This window comes from Fringilla coelebs, assembly GCF_963513975.1.
Source record: "Fringilla coelebs genome assembly, chromosome: 22".
Taxonomy (NCBI): Eukaryota; Metazoa; Chordata; class Aves; order Passeriformes; family Fringillidae; genus Fringilla; species Fringilla coelebs.
The window spans coordinates 3,212,501-3,232,789 of NC_140048.1; the positions used below are offsets into that span (position 1 = coordinate 3,212,501).

At 56.0% G+C, this 20,289-nt stretch overlaps 3 protein-coding genes across 3 annotated transcripts; all 3 read left to right on the plus strand.

The window, feature by feature from the left end:
• On the plus strand, positions 1-891 carry FAM43B (family with sequence similarity 43 member B; the record flags this gene model as incomplete). Its single annotated transcript, XM_084220206.1, has 1 exon — positions 1-891. The coding sequence occupies one exon, from the start codon at positions 1-3 to the stop codon at positions 889-891; it is 891 nt and encodes a 296-aa protein (XP_084076332.1).
• A 1,376-nt stretch (positions 892-2,267) lies between these two features.
• On the plus strand, positions 2,268-5,899 carry MUL1 (mitochondrial E3 ubiquitin protein ligase 1). Its single transcript, XM_084220291.1, has 4 exons — positions 2,268-2,415; positions 2,512-2,599; positions 3,503-3,623; positions 4,580-5,899. The coding sequence occupies exons 1-4, from the start codon at positions 2,296-2,298 to the stop codon at positions 5,298-5,300; spliced, it is 1,050 nt and encodes a 349-aa protein (XP_084076417.1). The 5' UTR covers positions 2,268-2,295; the 3' UTR covers positions 5,301-5,899.
• Positions 5,900-8,238: 2,339 nt separating this feature from the next.
• On the plus strand, positions 8,239-9,279 carry CAMK2N1 (calcium/calmodulin dependent protein kinase II inhibitor 1; the record flags this gene model as incomplete). Its single annotated transcript, XM_084220039.1, has 2 exons — positions 8,239-8,398; positions 9,209-9,279. The coding sequence occupies 2 exons, from the start codon at positions 8,239-8,241 to the stop codon at positions 9,277-9,279; spliced, it is 231 nt and encodes a 76-aa protein (XP_084076165.1).
• Positions 9,280-20,289: the final 11,010 nt, after the last annotated feature.

Here is a 20,289-nt window from a genome sequence, read left to right on the forward strand (position 1 = left end):
ATGCTGCCCTGGCGCCGGAGCAAGTTCGTGCTGGTGGAAAATGAACGTAAGTGCAAAGGCAAGAGCCTGGGGCCGGGGCTGAGCTACGCGGCGCTGCTGGCCGGCTTCCTTCGCTCCTGCCCGGACCTGCTGCCCGAGTGCCCGCTGGAGCGCCTGGGCAGCGTTTTCCGCGGGAAGCGCCAGAAAGTGGAGCTGAACAAGGAGGACCCGACGTACACGGTGAGGTACCTGGGCAACGCCGTCACCCTGCACGCCAAGGGCGAGGGCTGCACCGAGGAGGCGGTGGGCAAGATCTGGGCCAAGAGCGAGGCGGGCGCCGGCGGGGCCAAGATGACGCTGACGCTGGGCCCTCACGGCATCCGCATGACGCCCTGCGAGAAGGGGGCCCGCCGGCCGGGCCACGCGTACCTGCTGCACCGCATCACCTACTGCGCCGCCGACCGCCGGCACCCCAAGGTGTTCGCCTGGGTGTACCGGCACCAGGTGAAGAACAAGGCGGTGGTGCTGCGCTGCCACGCCGTGCTGGTCTCCAAGGCCGACAAGGCGCGTGCCATGGCCCTGCTCCTTTACCAGACCTCGGCCTCCGCCTTCAACGAGTTCAAGCGCCTCAAGAGACAGAGCGATTTCCGCCACGTCCAGCAGCAGCTCCTGGGCGACGCCATCGTGCCCTTGGTGCCGCTCCGCAGGCTGCTCAACGCCAAGTGTCCCTACCGCCCGCCGGCCGAGCGGGCCCGCTGCGCCCCGAGGCTCAGCTCCATCCTGGAGGAGGAGGAGGAGGAGGCCTTCGGCGCCGGGACGCCCTTGGGGGACCCCGAGCGAGCGGCCGTGCTGCGGCTGGCCAGCGACATGAGGGGGTGCAGCCTGCGCGGGCCCCGGGCCGCCGTGTGCTGAGCGCCGGCGGAGCACGAGGTGCCCTCCCTGCCCCCCGAGCCGGTGCTGGACCCTCCTCGGGGAGCAATCTGGACAAGACAGCGGCTCCGCTTGCAGGAAGACCCATGGTGGCGGTGGGTTTGCACCCCAGGGACCCCCCCGGCCCCGCACATGAACCTGCTCCCGTGCCTCCTCCACAGCGGCCATAATAATAAAATTAATGTGTGTTTTCTGCGGTGTGACGGCGCCTGTGTCTCACCCGGACCCTGGCGGACGGCAGAGTTAAGCTCGGCTCTGAGGCACTTTGGGGGGTTTATATCGCTTTTACCCCTCGAAAGGCAAGCCAAGGAGGGGGGCTGCGGGGTCCACGGTGCTTTCCTGCGGCACCGAGGGCGGGGGAGAGCTGCTCTGCGTAGTCATGGCAACTTGATTTTTTAAATATAGAGCTGGGGGTGCTGCTGTGCCACCCGCATCGGGGGAGCAGTGATGGGGTTTGGCCCCTTAGACGCCGCTGGGGAGCACAACTTGCCTGCACCACCCCCCCACCCCCCCACTCCAAATTAGCACCAAGAGCCTGAAGATCAATAATTTACAAAAAATTGCTATTTTTTTCCCTTTTTCTGCTTTCCCACAATAAGTGATGGTAAGGAGATGAGGGGTGGGGGTGAGTGGTGTTTGTGTCCCCCCCAGCAGGGACCTGCCACCCTGCCATGGCCCTTTGTGAGGTGGGAGAAAGGACTCTGCAAAGTGGGGCTGGGGGCTGCGTCCTGAGGCTGAGCCCCCGCAGTGGGGGGCCACGTGGCGCTGCTGCCCCACAGCCCAGCAAGGGGTTGTAAGCCCTTCCCCAAGGTGTTATAGGGCTGGGATTTGGAGAGATAAACCCTCCTACCCCCGGGGGACAGGCGCTGGTCTGACCACTGTCCCCCCAGACTTAGCAGAAGGTGAGATTTGGGTTGCTCCCCCAGCCCCAAGGTGGCAGTGGGGGTATGGGGGATGCTCCCCCTCCATACTCAGGGGCATGAGGATTTGGGGCCAGCTGCCAAGATCCTAGGGGATGGCTGGGATTTGGGCTAATCCCCTTCAGATACTGGTGAGGCTGGAGTTCGATGTCCTCCCCAAGACCCCAGGGTGAAGGTGGGGGTAAAGAGGGGGGGAGGCTGCTACCTGTCCGTCCCCCCCCCTCCAAGCTCCAAGGACGGGGTTTATCCCCCTAAAGCTGCGTGGGGCCGGGATCTGACTCCTGTGCGGGGTCACTCCGTGTTACCCCGCACCCCATCAGGGCTCTGTGGAGCCCCACGCCCCCCCAGCCTTGGCGGACCGCCCGTCTCGATGGCGGCGCTGCGGCGGCCGGATCGCCTCTCGTGACGTTATCACTGCGCGCCGACGCGTCGCGCGGTTGCCGTGGTAACGGCGGGCCTGGCGGCCATGGAGGGCGGCGGGCGGCCCTCGGCCGCACAGGCCGTGCTCTTGGCCACCAGCACCGCCATCACCGCCCTGCTCTACTCCATCTACCGGCAGAAGGCTCGCGTGGCCCGCGGGCTCGAGGTGGGTGTGAGGGGTGCGACGGGGGAATGCATGTGCCCGGCCCCCGAGCTGCGGCCTGGTCTCGCTGGCTGAGCCGCGGCCTGTTTGCTCCCGCAGGGCGCCAGGAAGGTCCGGCTGGACGGGGACCTGCGGGCCGTGCTGCTGGAGGCGCCCGGACGCTGCGTGCCCTATGCGGTCATAGAAGGTAGGGTTGTGTACAAACACCAGAGATTTATGTCCGAAAAGGAGACAGAGGAGTCCTATAACTTTATTTGAACCAAGGGAGAGGTCATGGGTATTTCCCATGGGGTCTGTCAAATTACTAGAGGATGCAGCCTCCTTTTTAGTCTCACTTCCCGGCCGCATTTCCCTCTCTCTTTCCCTATTGGCTGAGGCACTTGAGAGGTGCAGACTGCCCAAAATGCCTGATACCTAAAACCCCTTTCTTATGTATAACCTCACCTTTCCTTTCCCTTTCCTTTCCCTTCCCCTGTGTAAGTCAGTGGAATTCCTGTGGAATTTATGGTTCTTCCCGTTGTTTCTTTTATCTATCAGTATCTAGTTTTATCTACCAGCAGACCCACAGTTTGTTTGTAAAGACAAATCCCTCATTCCTTTCAAACAGACCTGAAGTGGTGCTCCAGACAGGGGTGGGGGGGCACATCCTGCCCCACAGCTGCCCCTCACCTGGAGATTTCATCCCCAGCTCCTCCTCCCATGCCCATCAGCTCATTTCCCCCCTGCCAAGCAGCCACAGACTCCTGACAGCAGAAAACACAAGCTCTTGGCCGTTTTGCTCCCATCTTAGAATTCTGGAATGGTTTTGGTAGAAAGACTTTAAAGCTCATTCATTTCCACTCCTGCCATGGGCATGGGCAGGGACACCTTCCACTAGCCCAGGTTGCTCCAAGCCCCATCCAGCCTGGACTTGGACACTGCCAGGGATGGGGCAGCCACAGCTGCTCTGGATTCCCTCACCAGCCTCACAGGAAGGAAAGGATTTCTTCCTAGCAGCCCCGTGAAGCCTTTCCCCGTGGTCCTGTGAGTGCCAGCTCTTGTCCAGGTTTGTTTCAGGAGCCCTCATGTGGCCCTTGGGTTCCCGTTGCAGGTGTGGTGCGCTCGGTGAAGGACACCCTGAGCAGTCAGTTTGTGGAGAACTGCAAGGGGGTGGTTCAGAGGCTGACACTGCAGGAGCACAAGATGGTCTGGAACAGAACCACCCACCTCTGGTATGTGCCTGGCACCCTCAAACTCCTGTGGTGCCCTTGGGGGGTCTGACAGCCTGAAATGGCCTCAGGCATGGCCAGAGTGACCAAGTGCCTCCAAGCTGGGTCCCAAAGTAGCCTCCACAGTGACAGCTGCCATAATGGGGGGCTTGGTTGATTTTTGGGCTTTCCAGAGGGGCTGGAGGAGAATAGAGGATCTAGTAACCCAAGATTGAAGAATGATCAGCCCCACCTTGTTACCCCACCAGAGGATGGCATTTCAAAAAAAAACCCACTTGCAGAACAGAAATTAATTGGATTTGGGTGATCCCCACAGCCAGGGGTCCCAGAACTGCTGAAACAGAGTCCAGTGATGCTGTTTGATAAGCATTTGGTAACACCAAATTGGGATGTGTGACACGTGGTGCTTCTCCTCGTGGGATGTTACAGTTGGGAATGCCACAGGCAGGGGAGGAGGAAGTAGGTGGGGATGGGGGAAGCCCCCACTGCTTGTGGAGCACTGAGGTGAGGTGGGGTGGCCTCGTGCACCCCTGGACAGTGCCGTGAGGGGAAAGGTGTTCTCCAGTGTAGCAGCGGGTTGCTACAGTGATGATCCTATCCAGGGAGGCCACAACCGACAGCAGAGGAAACAGACAAATCTCTTCGTTGTTTAGCAGGAGAGTCCATTTTATTTCCTCCCCCCACCCCGTGCCATGGTAGGGAGGAGGCAGAGGCCCAGGAGCACAAAGAGGGGGGACACAGATCCGGGGCAGGGTTTTATCAGGTGTCCCATGGGAGGAGTCTTAGGATCAGATTACAGCCTCCTCAGAACGGAAAGGCTCCACACTCCTTAGACCCCCATCAAAGCAAGTCCACTCAGGGCATGTCCCATCTGGCAGTCCCCAAAACCAGCAGGCCATCCCAGGCTGTGTTTCCCATCAGGGGCAGTCAGTTCACTTCTCCCCCTTCTCCCTCCCCAGGAATGACTACGAGAAGATCATCCACCAGAGAACCAGCACCACCCCCTTTGACCTGGTCCCTGCCGAGGACGGTGCCAGCGTCACTGTCCGGGTGATGAAGCCTCTGGACGCTGCCGAGCTCAGCCTAGAGACAGTGTATGAGAAATTCCACCCCTCTGTCCAGTCCTTCACGGACGTTATCGGCCACTACATCAGCGGGGAGCGTCCCAAGGGCATCCAGGAGACGGAGCAGATGCTGAAGGTGGGCACGGCCCTGACTGGGGTGGGAGAGCTGGTCCTGGACAACGCCACCATCAAGCTGCAGCCCCCGAAGCAGGGCATGCCCTACTACCTGAGCTCCCTGGATTTCGAGTCCTTGCTGCAGAAGCAAGAGTCCAGCGTGCGGTTTTGGAAAATCCTGACGGTGGTTTTCGGCCTTGCCACCTGCGCCGTGCTGTTCTTCCTGCTGCGGAAGCAGTACCGGCACCACCGGGAGCGGCAGCACCTCCGGCAGATGCAGGAGGAGTTCCGGCAGGCCCAGGAGCGCCTGAGCAGCACCGAGGGCGGGGAGGTTCTCAAAAACGCCTGTGTGGTCTGCTTGAGCAGCACCAAATCCTGCGTTTTCCTGGAGTGTGGCCACGTCTGCTCCTGCCACGAGTGCTACCAGGCTCTTCCCAAGCCCAAAAAGTGCCCAATCTGCAGGCAGGGCATCACCAGGGTGGTTCCCTTGTACAACAGTTAATTCTTTGTGGTTCTCAGGGGGGAGACTTTGGATTTAAAGCTGCCACTGGCAAAGGGGTTTTGTCGGCTCACTGCGTGGGTTTTGGGGAAGGGGAGGGAGCTTGAGGGAGTGGGTGCTTCACCAGGGGGGCAGAGCAGAGTCTGAAAAGGTGACTTGAGGCAGCTGATCAGGGCTCATGCTGTGCTATGGAGGTGTTTTTGAGAGAGATGATTCCTTGCAAAGGGTGAGGTGCTTGGGGGAAGATGCAGCTTGAAGCTCTTCTGTTAAGGTTTGGGCTTGCAAGGTGTCATGGTTACAGCGCCTGCAGCCCCTTACCCAGCTGATAAAAACATGGCAAACACAGAAATAAAATGTATTAAGGGTTCTGGGAGGCTGCAGAATTCCTGTGAGACTGCCAGAGGGCTGTAAGGCCTAATGGAGCAGGAGGGGCTGTCAGAGAGCTCGTACCAGGGGGTGTGAACACAGGCAATTCTGTGATTCCCCCAAAATGGCTTTGTCACACCAGGGTGTGAGGATGGGGATGTGAGAGTGCTGTGGCTGATGGCTGTGCTTGGCTTGGCTTGGCTTGGGATAGCAATTGAGGTGTGAAGTAATAAAATAGGATGAAAAGTGTGTCTGTGTCTGATTATTCCAGGGGAGTGGTGAGGTTTGTTCTCCCTGAGGTGGACACAGTGAGCCTGGATCATCCCAAGCCATGTTGGAGATTGGCTGAGGGGGGAACCTGTCCCCACTGCACTGGACATGACAGTCACTGCTGTCCCCTCATGATACAGGTGGTGCCAAACCCCCAAACTGACACAAAAAGGGAAATTTCCCTGACACTCCTATTTTGCCATAAATCCCATATGCACCCAAGAGGGTTAATGGACCCAAAGTGCTGCTGCAGTTAACATTTGCTGGGGAGGACAATTAGAGAAACATTCCTGGGGAATGAGGGAACCTCAAGTAGGAGCAGTTGAAAACCCCAGGACTGAGGCAGCCCCTGGGCAGCCCTGCTCCAGGCAGAGCCATCCACATCCCCCAGGCACATTTAAAAAGAACCATTCCCATCGACTGGCATTTAAAACCCCCTGAATTTACAGTGAAGATGATGGGTTGTTTCTCATGAAACATTAACCACAGCAGCGGGGCGGTGTCCGAAGGCCATTCTGGCTGTGGGGCACAAATCCCCGGCTGGATTTGGAGGAGGAGCCGCTCCCTGGTGACTCCAGTGCCGGGAAAGGGCCGCGTCCCACCAGCTGTAGATGGCGGTGGCTGCCTGCAGGGCGAGGCAGACCGCGGAACAGAATTCCAGAGGGAACAGCAGAACACAGCTCAAAAAGCCACACCGCAGCCCCAAAACCCAGAAGACAGATTGAAACGGCAGAATCCCATCTGCTGGAAGAGGAGTCCCTCCTCTTCAGGGGAACAACCACCCCAAAAAGCCTCATCCCCTCGCTGGGGACAGCAGGGAGGTCAATCCCCCTCAGACCAGTGCAGGACACGGCCTCGAGCCTCGGTGTTTTGCCCAGGAATGGAGCATCAGGCAAAGCCTAAAAATACTCCTTGGAGGGGCTGTGCTTCCCCATTACCCCTCGCCTCCTGTTTCCAAGCTTTCCCTGTGATATCTCGGGCGTAGCCGCAACCTTATGTAAGGAGCTGACAGCTCGGGGGCGGGCAGGAGTGCAGGGGAGAGGGGCTTGTGCAGCTCTGGGGGCTGAGGATTTCAGCAAACGAGGGCTTTGGAGATGGGAGCAGCCTCAGGACAGCGCATCCCTGCCCTGGCACCACCAGGCACCCTGTCCTTCCATTCTGCTCTGCCCCAAAATGAGCCAGGCTCCTGATTCCCGATTCCAGAGAAATCCTGTAACTCAGCCTTGCACAAACAGGTTCTTTGCTGCTGTTGCTACTGTCCTACCGCTCCCTTTTGTGGGAGATGCACCACAGATGCCTGAATACCCCAACATAGCTGGGGCCTGTCCCAAAATGTTATCCCCAACCTTCCCATCACTCACTTTGTCAGACAATAACCCCAAAGACCCACACTGTTGTGGTGACTCTGTACAGAAAACTCCATGGAAAGCTCACAGTGACTCAGAAGTCCTCCTGCAGTGCCCCAGGAAAGGCTCATGCAGGAACGGGTCCTGGGGACCCCCAGCCAAGCACACCCAGTCCCCCCCTGCTGCAGCCCCCCACAAAGTGCCAGAGGCTGTGCCCAGGGTTCCTGGGAACCCGTGCTGGGCTCCCCAGGGCTCTGGAGGGGTCAGTTCCAGACTTTGCAGGAGTGGCTGGGGAGGGCTCACTCTGAACTCCCTAAACCTGTCTATGGGGTAGTCTAGGCTCCCCAGATGTGGCTGTGGGGCAGCTCTGGGCTCCCCAAAAGTGCTGTGGGGCCACCTAAGCTCTCCAAGAGCCCTTGCAGAGCAGCTCTGGACTCCGCGAGGATGCTGAGGGGCAGGTTGGGGAATCCAGGGGATGAAGCGGAGCAGCTCCGGGCTCCGCAGAGTGGGTCTGCTAGGCAGCTCTGGGATCTCCGGGGATGCTGTGGGACAACCCGAGGATGCTCCGGGACAGCTCCGTGCTCCGCGGGGAGTCTGCGGGGCAGGCCCGGGCTCCTTGAGGATGCTCCGCGCTCCCCGGGGACGCTGCGGGGCAGGCGGCGGGGCAGTCCCGGGGATCCCCGGGGTGCGGGATCAGCCCGCGGGGCGGTGCCGCCGCCGGTGCCGGGGGCCGAGCCGGTCCCGCCCCGCCCCGCCCGGTCCCGCCTCCCGCTCCTCTATCGCCGCCGCCGCCGGAGCCGCCGCCGCAGCCGCGGAGCCGCGAGCAGCGCCGGCCGGGCCGGGATGTGACGGGGCGGCTGCCCCGCGCCCGCTGCGCCGCTGCCCCGGGCCCGCGGGCCCCGCGCCCCGGGAGGCTGTCGGGGGGCGGCGGCGGCGGCGGGTCCCCCCCCGCCGCCCCCATGTCGGAGGGGCCGCCCTACGGCGAGGGGCAGCTGGCGGGGGACGCGGCCGTGGGGCAGCTGCCCTTCCCCGTTCGCCTCCGCGGCGGCGACGGGCTCCTGGCCGGCGGGCAGGGCAAGCGGCCGCCCAAGCTGGGGCAGATCGGCCGCAGCAAGAGAGGTGGGTGCCGGAGGGACCGGGGCGCAGCGGGAGCCGCCCGGGTGGCGGGACACGGCCCGAGGGATGCGGCGGGATGCAGCGGGTATCACGCGGGGTGTTGGGCATCGTGTACCGGGAACCTTCCCCGGGGATGCGGGACACTGGGGACCGTCCTCAGGGACGGGGCATGATGACCGGGCTCCCTGAGAATGTCGGGCATCGCGTCCCGAGGACCTTCTCCAGGGATGCAGGGCACTGGGGACCGTCCCCAGGGACAGGGTATGGTGCACCGGGCTCCCTGAGCGATGTTGGGCATCGTGTTCCTTCCTCAGGGATGGGGCATCGAGCACCTTTCGGGGATGCAGGGCACCGGGAAGCGTCCCCGGGGACGGGGCACGATGCACCAGGCTCCCCGCAGGATGTCAGGCATCACGTCCCAAGGACTGTCACCGGGGTGTTAGGTAGCCGGGACCTTCCCTGGAGACAGGACATTGTGCCCTGGGCACTTCACCGGGTATAGGGCAGCAGGGACCTTCCTCGGGGACAGGGGACACTCCGCAGGGCACAGAGGTGAGGGGATCTTCCTTGGGGACATGTCCTTTGCCAAGTGTCCCCAGGGACAGGACACCGGTGCCGAGGCGTGCGATACCGGGGGACGCTCCCTGGGGACGGGACACGGTGCCAGGTGCCCTGCGGCGGTCGGGGCCGTGCAGCTTTGCCAGCAGCCACGCCAGGGATGTGGGACCCCTCCAACCCCCCCAGCGTGACCTTGGGCGGGGGGAGCACGGCGGCAAAAAATTCATCGCCCTTCTGTTTCTTTCTGCTTTCTAGTGGTTATTGAAGATGATAGAATTGACGATGTGCTGCAAAACCTCTCCGAAAAGGCCCCTCCCGGAGTTTAAAACCTCCCTGGGGACGCTGGGCTGAGGCCCGGGGTGAGGTCGGTTTACAATGGCACAGGTGATCGGCAGAGAATAACCCCCAGCACCGCAGCCACCGCCGAGCGCCGGGAACGCCGTCCGCGCCCGCCTGCGGCCCCGCGGCTCCTCCTGCCCTCCGGAGCCGCGCGGAGGGGAGGGCGGCGAGCGAGCCAGAGCCCAGCCGGGAATTCAAAAATGATAATAAATTAAAATATATCTATGTAATCGGGAAAATAGTCACCTGCTTCAAACCCCCCGCCCCGAGGGATGGACGGAGGAGGCACGCCGCGGCTCTGAATTACTCGGGATCGCTTTTCTCGGGCTGATGAACCTTGTGCCGCGCTAGATCGGGGGGTAAGAGGAAAGGGGGCAGCGGGAGATGGGGGGAGCGGGGGGAACAGCCCCTGGAGTCTCCCTCCGGCCAGGGTTGTTCCCAGCGGGCACCTTGTTTACATGATTTAATCTTGCAAAAATGAATCCGTGCACTTGGATGTACCACGCTATCCCCTTCTGTATGAGTTTCTTTTTTTTATGTTGATGTCTTTGGATGTTGGGAAATTATATAAAATAGATATATATATATATATTTCATTTTAGTCGCGTTTTAAGGTTCTCGAGGGGGAAAACCAAAACTTTTATAAAGGAAAGGCCTGAAGGAAGAATTGCTGGTTTATTTTTTAAAGCTTGTACTTCTTGGTTGCTGTGAGCAAAGGGACAGATTTTATATGTATGGGGGAGGGCGGGGGGGTCGCTCAGCTTTTCTAACTACCATGCAATCTGTAGTGTGGGTGATCTTGGTTTTGTTTTTTTTTTTCCCCTTATATTGTGGCGGTTTCCTCTCTTTAATAGACTGTATTAAAACATATATATAAAAGAAATTATTTAATGTAATCACAAGAGTGCCAAACACTTGGAGATGCTGGAGGGCAGCGATTCCCTCCCCGAGACGAGCAGCACTCGGAGCTTTCTGCTCTTTCCAGGGCTCGGTCGATCTCTCGTGGGGTTTTCTCTGACTTCTCTTTTCTAATCTTTCTTTTTAACTATTTTGCATGATGTGCATAAAAACAAAAGGGGAAAAAAAAAGAGGGGGGGGGACAAAAAGCACCTCTGGTGCCCGGGCTTGGTTCTTGTTTCTGTTTGCGATTGACTGACAGACCTCAAGGCAGGTTTTTCTTTCCTCCTTTTCTTAAATATTGTGTATGTTGCACTTTTATCCACTACACAGGGCTATTTCTGCAATGTCCAAATAAAAAGGAAAATGAAACAAAATGGAAAAAAAATTATAAATGCGGATTTGCCATGTTTTCCCATGGGCTGCCAGGGCCAAACAGCATGAGCTTCCGTCCCTGTCCCCCCAGATAATCCCAAAATAACTAAGGAAAACCTCCCCACTCTCTAGCACAGACCCCTGTTAATCTGAATAACTAATTGTAATTAATATTTATTTGTGGGATTTTTTTGTTTAATGGGAAAACACCTTAGGGCACAAATTTAATGGAAAAATACATTGGGGCCTGAGAGTGGCTGTTGGGAATGGGGAATAAAAGGTGGTTTCCCCTTCACTGCTGGGAAAAGCTGTGGAAAATGAGAATTTCCCTTCCAGTATTGCCTCCCTTTCCCTCAAACCCCAAATCCTGGTGTTAAAAAAGGCCATTATCCCTTCTGCCCACGCCACCGAGGGCACGAGCCAACCTTTGTGCCCAGGAACAAGAATATAATCACAGATGGGAAACAGGTCCAGGGGTGGGATTTTATTGCAAAGAAAATCATATATTGCAATAAAAGCAGGCTGTTGCTGAGCTGGGATTTGTACAGGATGACCTGGGGGGAGATGGGTTAATTTGGGGTGGCACAGGGAGCTGGGGTGTGGGAAGGCTGCACAATGCTCCTGTCCTCACCACCTTTGCTATTTATTGCTCCATTTTAAACCCACACAGGTCTAAAACCCAGGATATGATGAGGAGCTTTGTTAAATTGTTCCCTTGAAAAATCCCCAATTAGTTTCAATTTTTCCCCAGTGAGTTCAGCTCCGAGGTCGTGGCTGTGTGGGTTGGATGCAGCACACACAGTTTTGGCCCCTGGATTTTCTGTGCTGGGGGACCTGCTGCACCTCCAAACCACAAGATGGCCCCCAGAAGGGAGGTTTTTTTTTTCCACAAACTAATGGGTTTTACCCCAGCCAGCATCTGGGGGCGAGCCCAGGGCTCTAGGAGAGCAGACACAGCCAGAGAGGAGCAAAGCATCCCACATGTGCCAAGAACACAGTGCTTGGGAGCTCGTTAGACACAAAACCACCGGCTGGATGCAGCACTGGGGTAATTAAGTTCACCAAAAAGCCCCTTTTTTTGGTAAAACCTGATCTATGGGTCTGCCAAACTCTATTTCCTACTTCATTCCATAAATCAAAAGACCTCTGAGCACTTAAACCACCCTGAAACCCAGAGCCCTCTATGATGCTCCGAGGATGGGGCACAGGCACAGCCTTGGGATCCCCCCAAAAACACCTGGAGGCCCGGGAGAGGCCGGTAATGATCCAGAGAAAGCCTGAAGCCAGAGGGGGAAGGGAGGCTGAAAGAAGAGGAGATTCTGCTAAATTATGAACCTCTCTTTTATATGCATCTTTCATGCACGGCGCATAAATAATGGAGCAGGAGAGCCCGGCGAGATCGAGTACGGGAGGATGCGGGATGGAGGGGCAAGGAGAGAGAGATTCACGGGGAATGGTGTGGAAAGATGCGCCCAAGAGACCGAGCCGGGCATCCCGCACGGCCGGGAGATGGTGTTCTGAAGGAGGATTTAAGGATTAAGCTGGCCCCGGGGCAGGAGTTTATTGCATACATTATTTAACAGATGGCCCAACGCAGGCGGCGGCTGCCTACGGTCTCCCCGGTGACCTTGGCTGGGAGATGCCGGAGCCGGGAAGGGAGCCTGGTGCCATCACCACGCTCCGGTTACAGGGATCAGAGGGAAAAAAAAAAAAAAAAACCAGAACCAAACCCCAGAAGCCAGCACCCAGCAGCTCCAGAGCCAAATCCCCATGGAAACTGCAAAAATTCCCCACCCAACCCTGCCCATATGGGCTGCTTGTTTTGGCAGGGGTGGGAAAAAAAGAGGAGGAAAAAATAAGATGTATAGAAAAGAGCCATTTGCAGGTTTATTTACTGGAGGAAACTTGGCACCTTTGGAAGAGCAGGGTGCAGGAGGGACGAGCGAGGTGCAAAGGTCCCAGCGACACCCAGAACACTTGAGAAATCCCACTCCCATGCCCAAACACATGCTTGAATCCCATTTTCCCAGGGATTTTGGTGCTGGGGGAAGGTGCTAACACAGATGTTCCTGCAGCAAAGCCAACCCTGACCTCTTACACCCAGAACCAGGTGTATCTTCATTCACCTCTAAAGCTGCTTCTGTTCCACAGGCTTTGAGGCATCAGCCCCTGGAAACCCCCTGGCATGACACCAGTCCTGGGGGGGCTCAGAGCAGTGGACAACGATTTTGGGGCTGGATCAGTGTCCCCACCACTCATTTCCCACATCACCTAGGCAGCAATTCAGAAAAAGAAACCGAAATTGAGGGCAGTGTGTTGCAGCCAGGGCAAAGCGGAGCAGGGGGAGTGGGTGAGTCCCCCAAAGCTCTTCCCAAAAGGACACCCATGAAGCAACTGCCCAAAATAAATATTCTCTCTTTTTTTTTTTTTCTTTCCCCTCCTCCATCAAAACTAGGGCATGTTAAACTAGGCCAGCACTCCTAAAGTAATTTATTTATCATGGCGGGGAGAGAGGAGGGACAGCATGGGCTGCAGAAGAGGATGCTCCATCCTGCCCCCAAATGCTGTGGGTTTGAGGAATAAAATGGGTCAGTTCTTCCCTCTTCCCTTGTTGAAAAATCACAATTACTCAGAAGGAAGCAGCTTTATTGACCTTTGGTGGAGAAGACTCAAAAATGGTCATTTCAACGGAATCAAACCGTTTTTGATCCGTTGGCTTGACTCTTTTCACCACTGGAGTTCATGTTTTGTACTGCAGCATTAAACAGAAAATACACTTTAGAAGAATGAAAAATGAAAAAAGACATGAAAGAAATTTTAGCTTTCTTTAAAACTTGGGTTTTTTTCCTGCTTTTTAACACAAGAATGAGAAAAATCCAGTGGCTGCCCAAAACCTCTCCATCCACCCCTGCCAGGGAATGGGGCCAAGAGGGATTTGGGATGCAGCACCATCCTGCTGATGCTCCCCCATCACTCATGGCCTTGGAGCTTTTGGGGGGCTTTACCTTTGTCTTTGGGTCTCCCCATGGGAAGTGTGGCTTCTGGTGGGATGGACCCCCAGTGCTGCTTGTCTGGGGGGCTTGGGGGGCTGTGGGTCCCCCTTTCCTGGGATCTTTGTCCCACAGCCACTAGAGGCCACTGAGGCTCTGTGCTCCCGGCTGATTTACTCAGGCAGGACATTTGGGCACACATTGGCACCCAAAAGTCTAAAATGGCAAATCCCCAGAGGCAGCAAAGCTGGGGACAGGCAGGGCAGGGAAGAGCTGTCCCTGAGCTCTGTTGGTGTCTCCTGGGGCATCCCCACACTGGGACCCCACGGGGAGCAGGGGCACTTTTCCCAAATCTGGTCAAACCACTCAGCTGCCCAGACTTGTGCTGAGCACTGATGGGAATTTTCTGTGTTCCACCCCAAGCTAAACATCTCCAGAGGACAGGGAAATGCTGCCCCACATGCAGCATCCTGCCTGGGCTCACCAGGAATTTTATGAGGGGTCAAGAAGACACTCCCATGATGTGGCATTCCTTACTTTGGGAATATTCTGCAAGAAAATCCCTAGGTCCCTGCTGCTGCTGCCTCAGGGAGCCTGGGAGTGGAGCTGCCTGCCTCCCCAGGCTCCTCATTTTCATTTTGCCTGGAGTTAAAATTTTCTAGGATATTCTAAACAGCCGTTCCCACTTAGGAGGGAAACATCAGACATCTTCATTTACACACAGCTCCAGGTGTCAAACTGTTGCATGACAATAACAAGTGGGAGACACCTCACCCAAAAAACGGGAGAATTTCCAGCTGCAGTCAAATGCAGCAGCAGATGCTCAGATAAAACCCCAACCTGAGAACAGCACCAGGCTCTGCAACCTGGCCAAAGCCTTCCCAGATAAACAGTCAGTGTTTGGGAGGGGGATTGTATGTTTTGGGAGGTTAGGATTTCTGTGCTGCCTCATATTTGGCTATTTTCAGACTCTTGGTGAGCAGGTGAGAATGGCCACTGCCTTCTCAGGGTTGCCTCAGTTCCCAACCTCACTGGCTTTGGAAGTAGATTCCCTGCCACAGATTTTTCCAAGACAATTCCTCCCCTGAGTTTTGGCAGGATGTGCCTGTGATAGCAATTGCCCTGTTAAATTCACGTTGGTAATGCAACACCAGGAACGTGAAGGAATACAAAGAAAACCTGAGGAATTTGGGCTCCCCTCCATGCTACAACACCTCAATTATTAATATATATAGTATTACATTATATAATACTATATAATATTATGTAATATATACGGTATTATATAACACATACAATGGTGCATATATATATATAATTTTTGCAGGGATAAATGTGACACCCGCACGAGCCCTTTCCTTTGCAGGTGTCCCACCCTGCTCACCCTTTCCCAGGGGCAAAGGGGAGAAAAGTGGGAACATCTCAGAGTCCCAGGAGCTCTGTGTGCTCACAACTCAAAGCATCAGCCCCTTCTCAGGGTGGGGGGCAATAAAAGAAAATAAAGGAAAATAACCAAACCACAGAAATAAATCCCCAAACAGGCCATGTGACACAAGGCTCTGAAATACCCGGCGGTGACTCACGGGTGTGGAGATGGGGCTGATCCAGCTCTGACTCAGCCCGGGCAGCCGGTGCAGCCTGTTTGTGTCCCCCCCACAACTCCTGTTTCCCATTTTTGCTCCAAACCTGCTCAAATATAAATAAATACTCTGTGACTAAGAGACACGTGGTGGGGCTCAGCCCACAGCAGCCCCTTCAAGCCCCCTAATTCCTGGTGGTTCCACAAGGGCTGGACACACCAATATCCCACAAAAGGCAGGCCAGGGGACCATTGAAGTATTTAAAGCGTTTTTTAAATTTTTTTTTTTTGGAGTGGGAAACACACACACACAGGAGGTTCTTGCTGATGCCACGTCAAGGAAGCACTTGGGATTTTCCAGCTAGCTCTAATTAATTAGTATTTTCTCAGCTTACCATCGTTTTAAACATGAAGCACCAATTCCCATCGGTCACAGACAAGGGAAGCCAACACAGAGCAGAGCCTGCCCAGGTGGGGTGAGGCCTGACTCTGGGACACCACATTGGAGGGCAGAGGGTGCTGGTGGAGCTGGGATAAGACTCAGCTCCCACCTGCGTGCAATCCAGTCCCAGCCCTTTCCAAGCCACAGCATCCTACAGCATCCCCAGAGGGGTGGAAAACCACAAGAGATGGCTGGGTTTGGGGGAGGTGCCTTAGGAAAGCTGCTCTTGGGTTATTCCCACTGGATCTGGACAAATGCAGGAGGGTGGAACACCCCTTATTATTTACAGCTGGGTTTAACCCCCCCACCCCCACAGTGTTTGACCTCCCGAAACTCTCCGGGTTGATCCCAGCCTCATCCCAGGTTAGAGCACCATCCCTGAGCCACAGGGTAAGGAAAGGCAAAAGGCAGGATCAGGATGAGACCCTGGCAGCATCCTCAGCATCCATAACCAGTTTCCATAGCAACAGGTTCAGCCCCAGATCGGCAGCAGGTGCTGGGAAGCAGGAATGGGGAGGGAGCTCGGGGGGACCCCATGAGCAGCAAAAAATAGGGTTTGGTACAGAAAATCACTTTGCAACTCAGCGCCTCGGGAGCGAGGGGAGGCTGGGGCTGAGCTGTGGCCCTACACAAACCCAGGACAGCCCTTTCAGGGACACTGGGGAGCTGCCCCATCCCACCAGCCCTGCTCGGCACGGATCCTCTCCACCCATTCCAGGGGTATCAGCATTCCCAGTTTAATTCCCAGATGGGCAGCCAGGAGCTCTGCTACACCTTTTCCTGGCTCTAGCCAGGAGCATAGAGCCATGAGACCCCAGAGCATCCATCCTACAGTCCTGAACGCCGGGGAACCGCCCAGCTGGGGAACGATCCGGAGGGAGAGCCCGGACAGGGATGCTCCAGGCGTGCGGATGCCGGCGGGGCCCTCGCCCCCACCCGCGCGGTGTGCCCCGCCCGCGGCACTGTTACACAAGGCTCCCGGCGCTTGCATAAGCGGCAGCAGCGAGTGCAGCCTCAAGGAGAGAGGAGAATTGAGCGGGAGCCACGGCCCCGAAGCCACGCCTGGGATGGGATCCGTGGCCAGAGCCCGGATCCCACAGGCGAGTCCCGCGGGTCGGGAGCAGGGCATCCTGCAGCCAATCCTAAAGGAGGTGACATAACCCCCTGCAGCAGGACTGGCCCCATCCCTTCACCATCCTTGTGGATAGACTGAAACCAGCAGGAATTCAACCCTTAACAGCTGTAAAAAGGCTGCCAGAACCCCCAAAGCCAGCGAGCAGCCTGCACACCCGCCCTGTGGCATCCAATACTCACCTGCTGCCTCTTCCAGGCCTGGAAATGGGGTGAGTCCCAGGGGAAAACCAATTCTTAAAGCCTTATAACCAAACAGGTGCTAGGAAGCATCCTGTGGGGCTTGGGGTTCCAGGGAGCCTCTGTGGAGTGAGGACACCCCTGGGTCAGCATCAGCCCTTGGCTCCCAGTCCTGCTCTGGGGGAATGAGCACTGCCTTCAAACCAGCACCCATCAGCACCCAGGGTGCCTTTGGCCAGCCTCTGGTAGTTTAGCACCGGGCAGCTCATCCTAAAACATGTTGTTCAAGCCCTAAAACACGTTCTTCAAACCCTAAAACATGTTGTTCATGCCCTAAAACATGTTCTTCAAACCCTAAAACATGTTCTTCATGCCCAAAATCACATTTTTCAAGCCCTAAAACATGTTGTTCAAGCCCTAAAACATGCTGTTCATGCCCTAAAACATGTTGTTCAAACCCTAAAACATATTGCTCAAGCCCTAAAGCACTCTGTTTCTGCCCACTGTGGTGCTTTGGATCTGGCTCAGCTCCACAGCTGTCCATGAGCACGTGGCCAGAGAGGGTTTTAAGAACCTTCAATGCCAACCAAGTCACCTTTCCCAAGGGATTTACACCCTTTACAGGCTTCCTTTCCAGGATTCCTAGGTGCTGTGCCCACTGCACTGGGACTCATGTTTCGACTCCAACTCCTTCCCACCCCACAATCCACATCCCTTGTTTTCCTGCCCAGTGCAAAGAATGGATTAAAAACCACAACAAAAAGCTAAGAAATCCTCTAATTTAATGAGCAGAGAAGCCCACAAACCTCTAGCTTGGCTTTTTAAGTATGAGCAATATCATATCTGTGTCTTGAGGAGATTTAATTATTTTAACAATTAAAAGGGACCTCCCCAAGGGGCTGCACATGGAGGGCACAAGCACCTGCAGGACTCATGTGCATCCCAGCCCAAACTTCCCATGGCAAAGGTGACTTTACAGGTGGCACAGAAAGAGAAAAGCAGAAAAGGTCATTGCACGAGAGGGGCTGATGCTCCTGATTTAAATACAACCCTCCAAACCCACACTGCAAAGCCACAGGCACACCCAGAGCTGAAGCAAACACTCACCAGTGGCCCTTGGGCAGTGACGCTGCTTCCTTGCAGGCAAGGGGAAAAATTTCCATTCTCCTTCTTTGTAGAGGGAATGGCTCTATGGGGACAGCAGCCACCCCAAAGGCACAACACTGGGACAACCAGCTCACTGGCAGGGTCAGATACCCCAGCTGTGCACCCATCCCTCCTCTGAGACACCCCCAAACCTCAGCCTCAGGCCTTTTATTGCCTTTGGGAAAACAAATCCCAAAATCTCAGTGCAGCTGCCCTGGGAGGGGAAACAACTCAAAAGGACACAAACCACAGGTGCTTCGAGAGCTCCAAGCCCCAAGGTGAGCATCCAACCATCTGATTGCCTCTGAAAACCATGGCTGAGGTGATTCTCAGCAGAGGACACGTGTGGCAGCCCCGAAGCCCCCCCAGAGTCTGTGTTGTGCTGGGGTGAGGCAGAGCAGCGGGAGGAGCGAGGGCGATGTGTGAAATCGTGGGGCGGCCGGCAGCTATTTCTGCTCCGTGTCAGCACCCACTGACAGCAGCACCCTGGGAACACAGAGAAGCTCCAGGCATCTTTTTTCCAAGTGAAATTCACCTGTACATGGCTGTACTTCCCCATAAATCCCCGGCATTGTGAGGTGTGGAGTTCACTGGGAGCAAAGCTGGGGGCTTGGGGTCGCAGCGAGCTGCTGACACCCTTGACATCTCCATTTAGGCTCCTGAGATTCCCCCTTATCTGATGGGCAGAAGCTTCTACAAATCCCTGCTCCTTCCTTCTGCTCAGGGTCACTCTTTTTTTCCCCTTAATTTCTTGGGACTTGGAGCGAGACCCAGGCAAATGCAACTGATTGTGTAACGTTTTGCTCAGAAAGCTTCTTAAACAGTCACATATTTCTATTGGATTTCCCTTGCCCTTCACTGCTGATTACTGGAGTATTTATGTATAAATAGAAGCTGTCTTCCCCATAATCTGCTTGTTTCTCCTAATTAACTCTGGGCTGCTTTCCTTGAGTTGCTCAGCCCTTGGGTTTTGGGGGTGCCAGCACCCAGCGGCACCCAGTGAACCCAAATGCACCAAGTTTCTGCTGAAATTGCTTTTTTAGCTGGTTTTGAAGGTGCAAAACCCTCCTTTCCAAACTTTATGTGCTCAGGATCTGCCCCATCCTCCCAACTCCCAGCTCAGGGAAGCGCTCGAACGTGATTTCTTCATCTTCCTCCCTCCTCACAAAACTTTCCCCTAATTCAAGGAACGTCTCGATTTGATAATTATTTTAATCATTATTACTCATCTTTCCCCTTTCTTCCCCCCCTCAAAACTTCGTCCTGGGCCTGTCAATCACTTTAATAGCTGTTTACAACCTATCATCAAGTCTTGCATAACATCCACATGACTTCACTCAGATGCCTCCGACACCCAAAAGCTGCCCCTGGGCTCTATTTCAGGAGTGATGGAGCCCACGGCACCAACTGGCTGCATCCCCCGCCGGCATGCCCGGGGTCCTGGGATGGGGAAAATCAAAGCCAAAGACACGCCCGAAGCAAAACTATTTTGTAGTTAACACAAGACAGCCCCACGCTGCTCCCCGTTCAGGTTTGGGGGGTGAGGGTAGGTTTGGTGGGCTCACACCCCTCCCCAGCGTCGCAGGGGGATGTTGCACCAATTTGGAGAGATCGGGAGCTGAAGGCACCTGGAGCAGCTCCTGGATGGCAGCGTGGCCTCTGCCCCCCCACTCCCCTCTCAGCACTGGGAGACACGCACACCAAACACGGCAAATTCTGTCTCAAATGTCGTTTTCTAGCGAAGTTCTCCAGCCCGCGGCATCGCCCGTCGGCGGCGGGTTGGCGGGGGGACCGGGCAGAGGCGCAATCTGTGCTGGAACGGCTGCCAGCCCTTTTCCTTCGGCAGGCGACGGCTGGCTTGTGGGGCGGGGGGGGACACGACGGCTCTTTTTTAAGCTCTCCCGTCCTCCCCCTCTCCCTCAGATTTCATAACCCTTCAAAGCACGAAAAGGCTCCTCCGGTTCCCGGCTAATGAGCCCCTGCGGAGGAGGAGCGCGGGCCCGGCGGGAGGGGAGCTGGGCAGCGCCATCTCCCCACCGCGGGGCACGGGGGACACGGAGGGGTCTCTGCCGGGTCTCGCCATAACCCCAACTTGGCCACTTCTCTCCCCAAAACGCCCCTTGGCACGAGGCTGCCCGGGATGGGACGTCTCTCCCTCCCCGTGCAGACGCTGCATGCAAATATTTATTTACACAGCATCAAGGGGTTATTTATTAAGCCACGGTTGACAACTGTATTCAAACTAATTTCTCTTAAT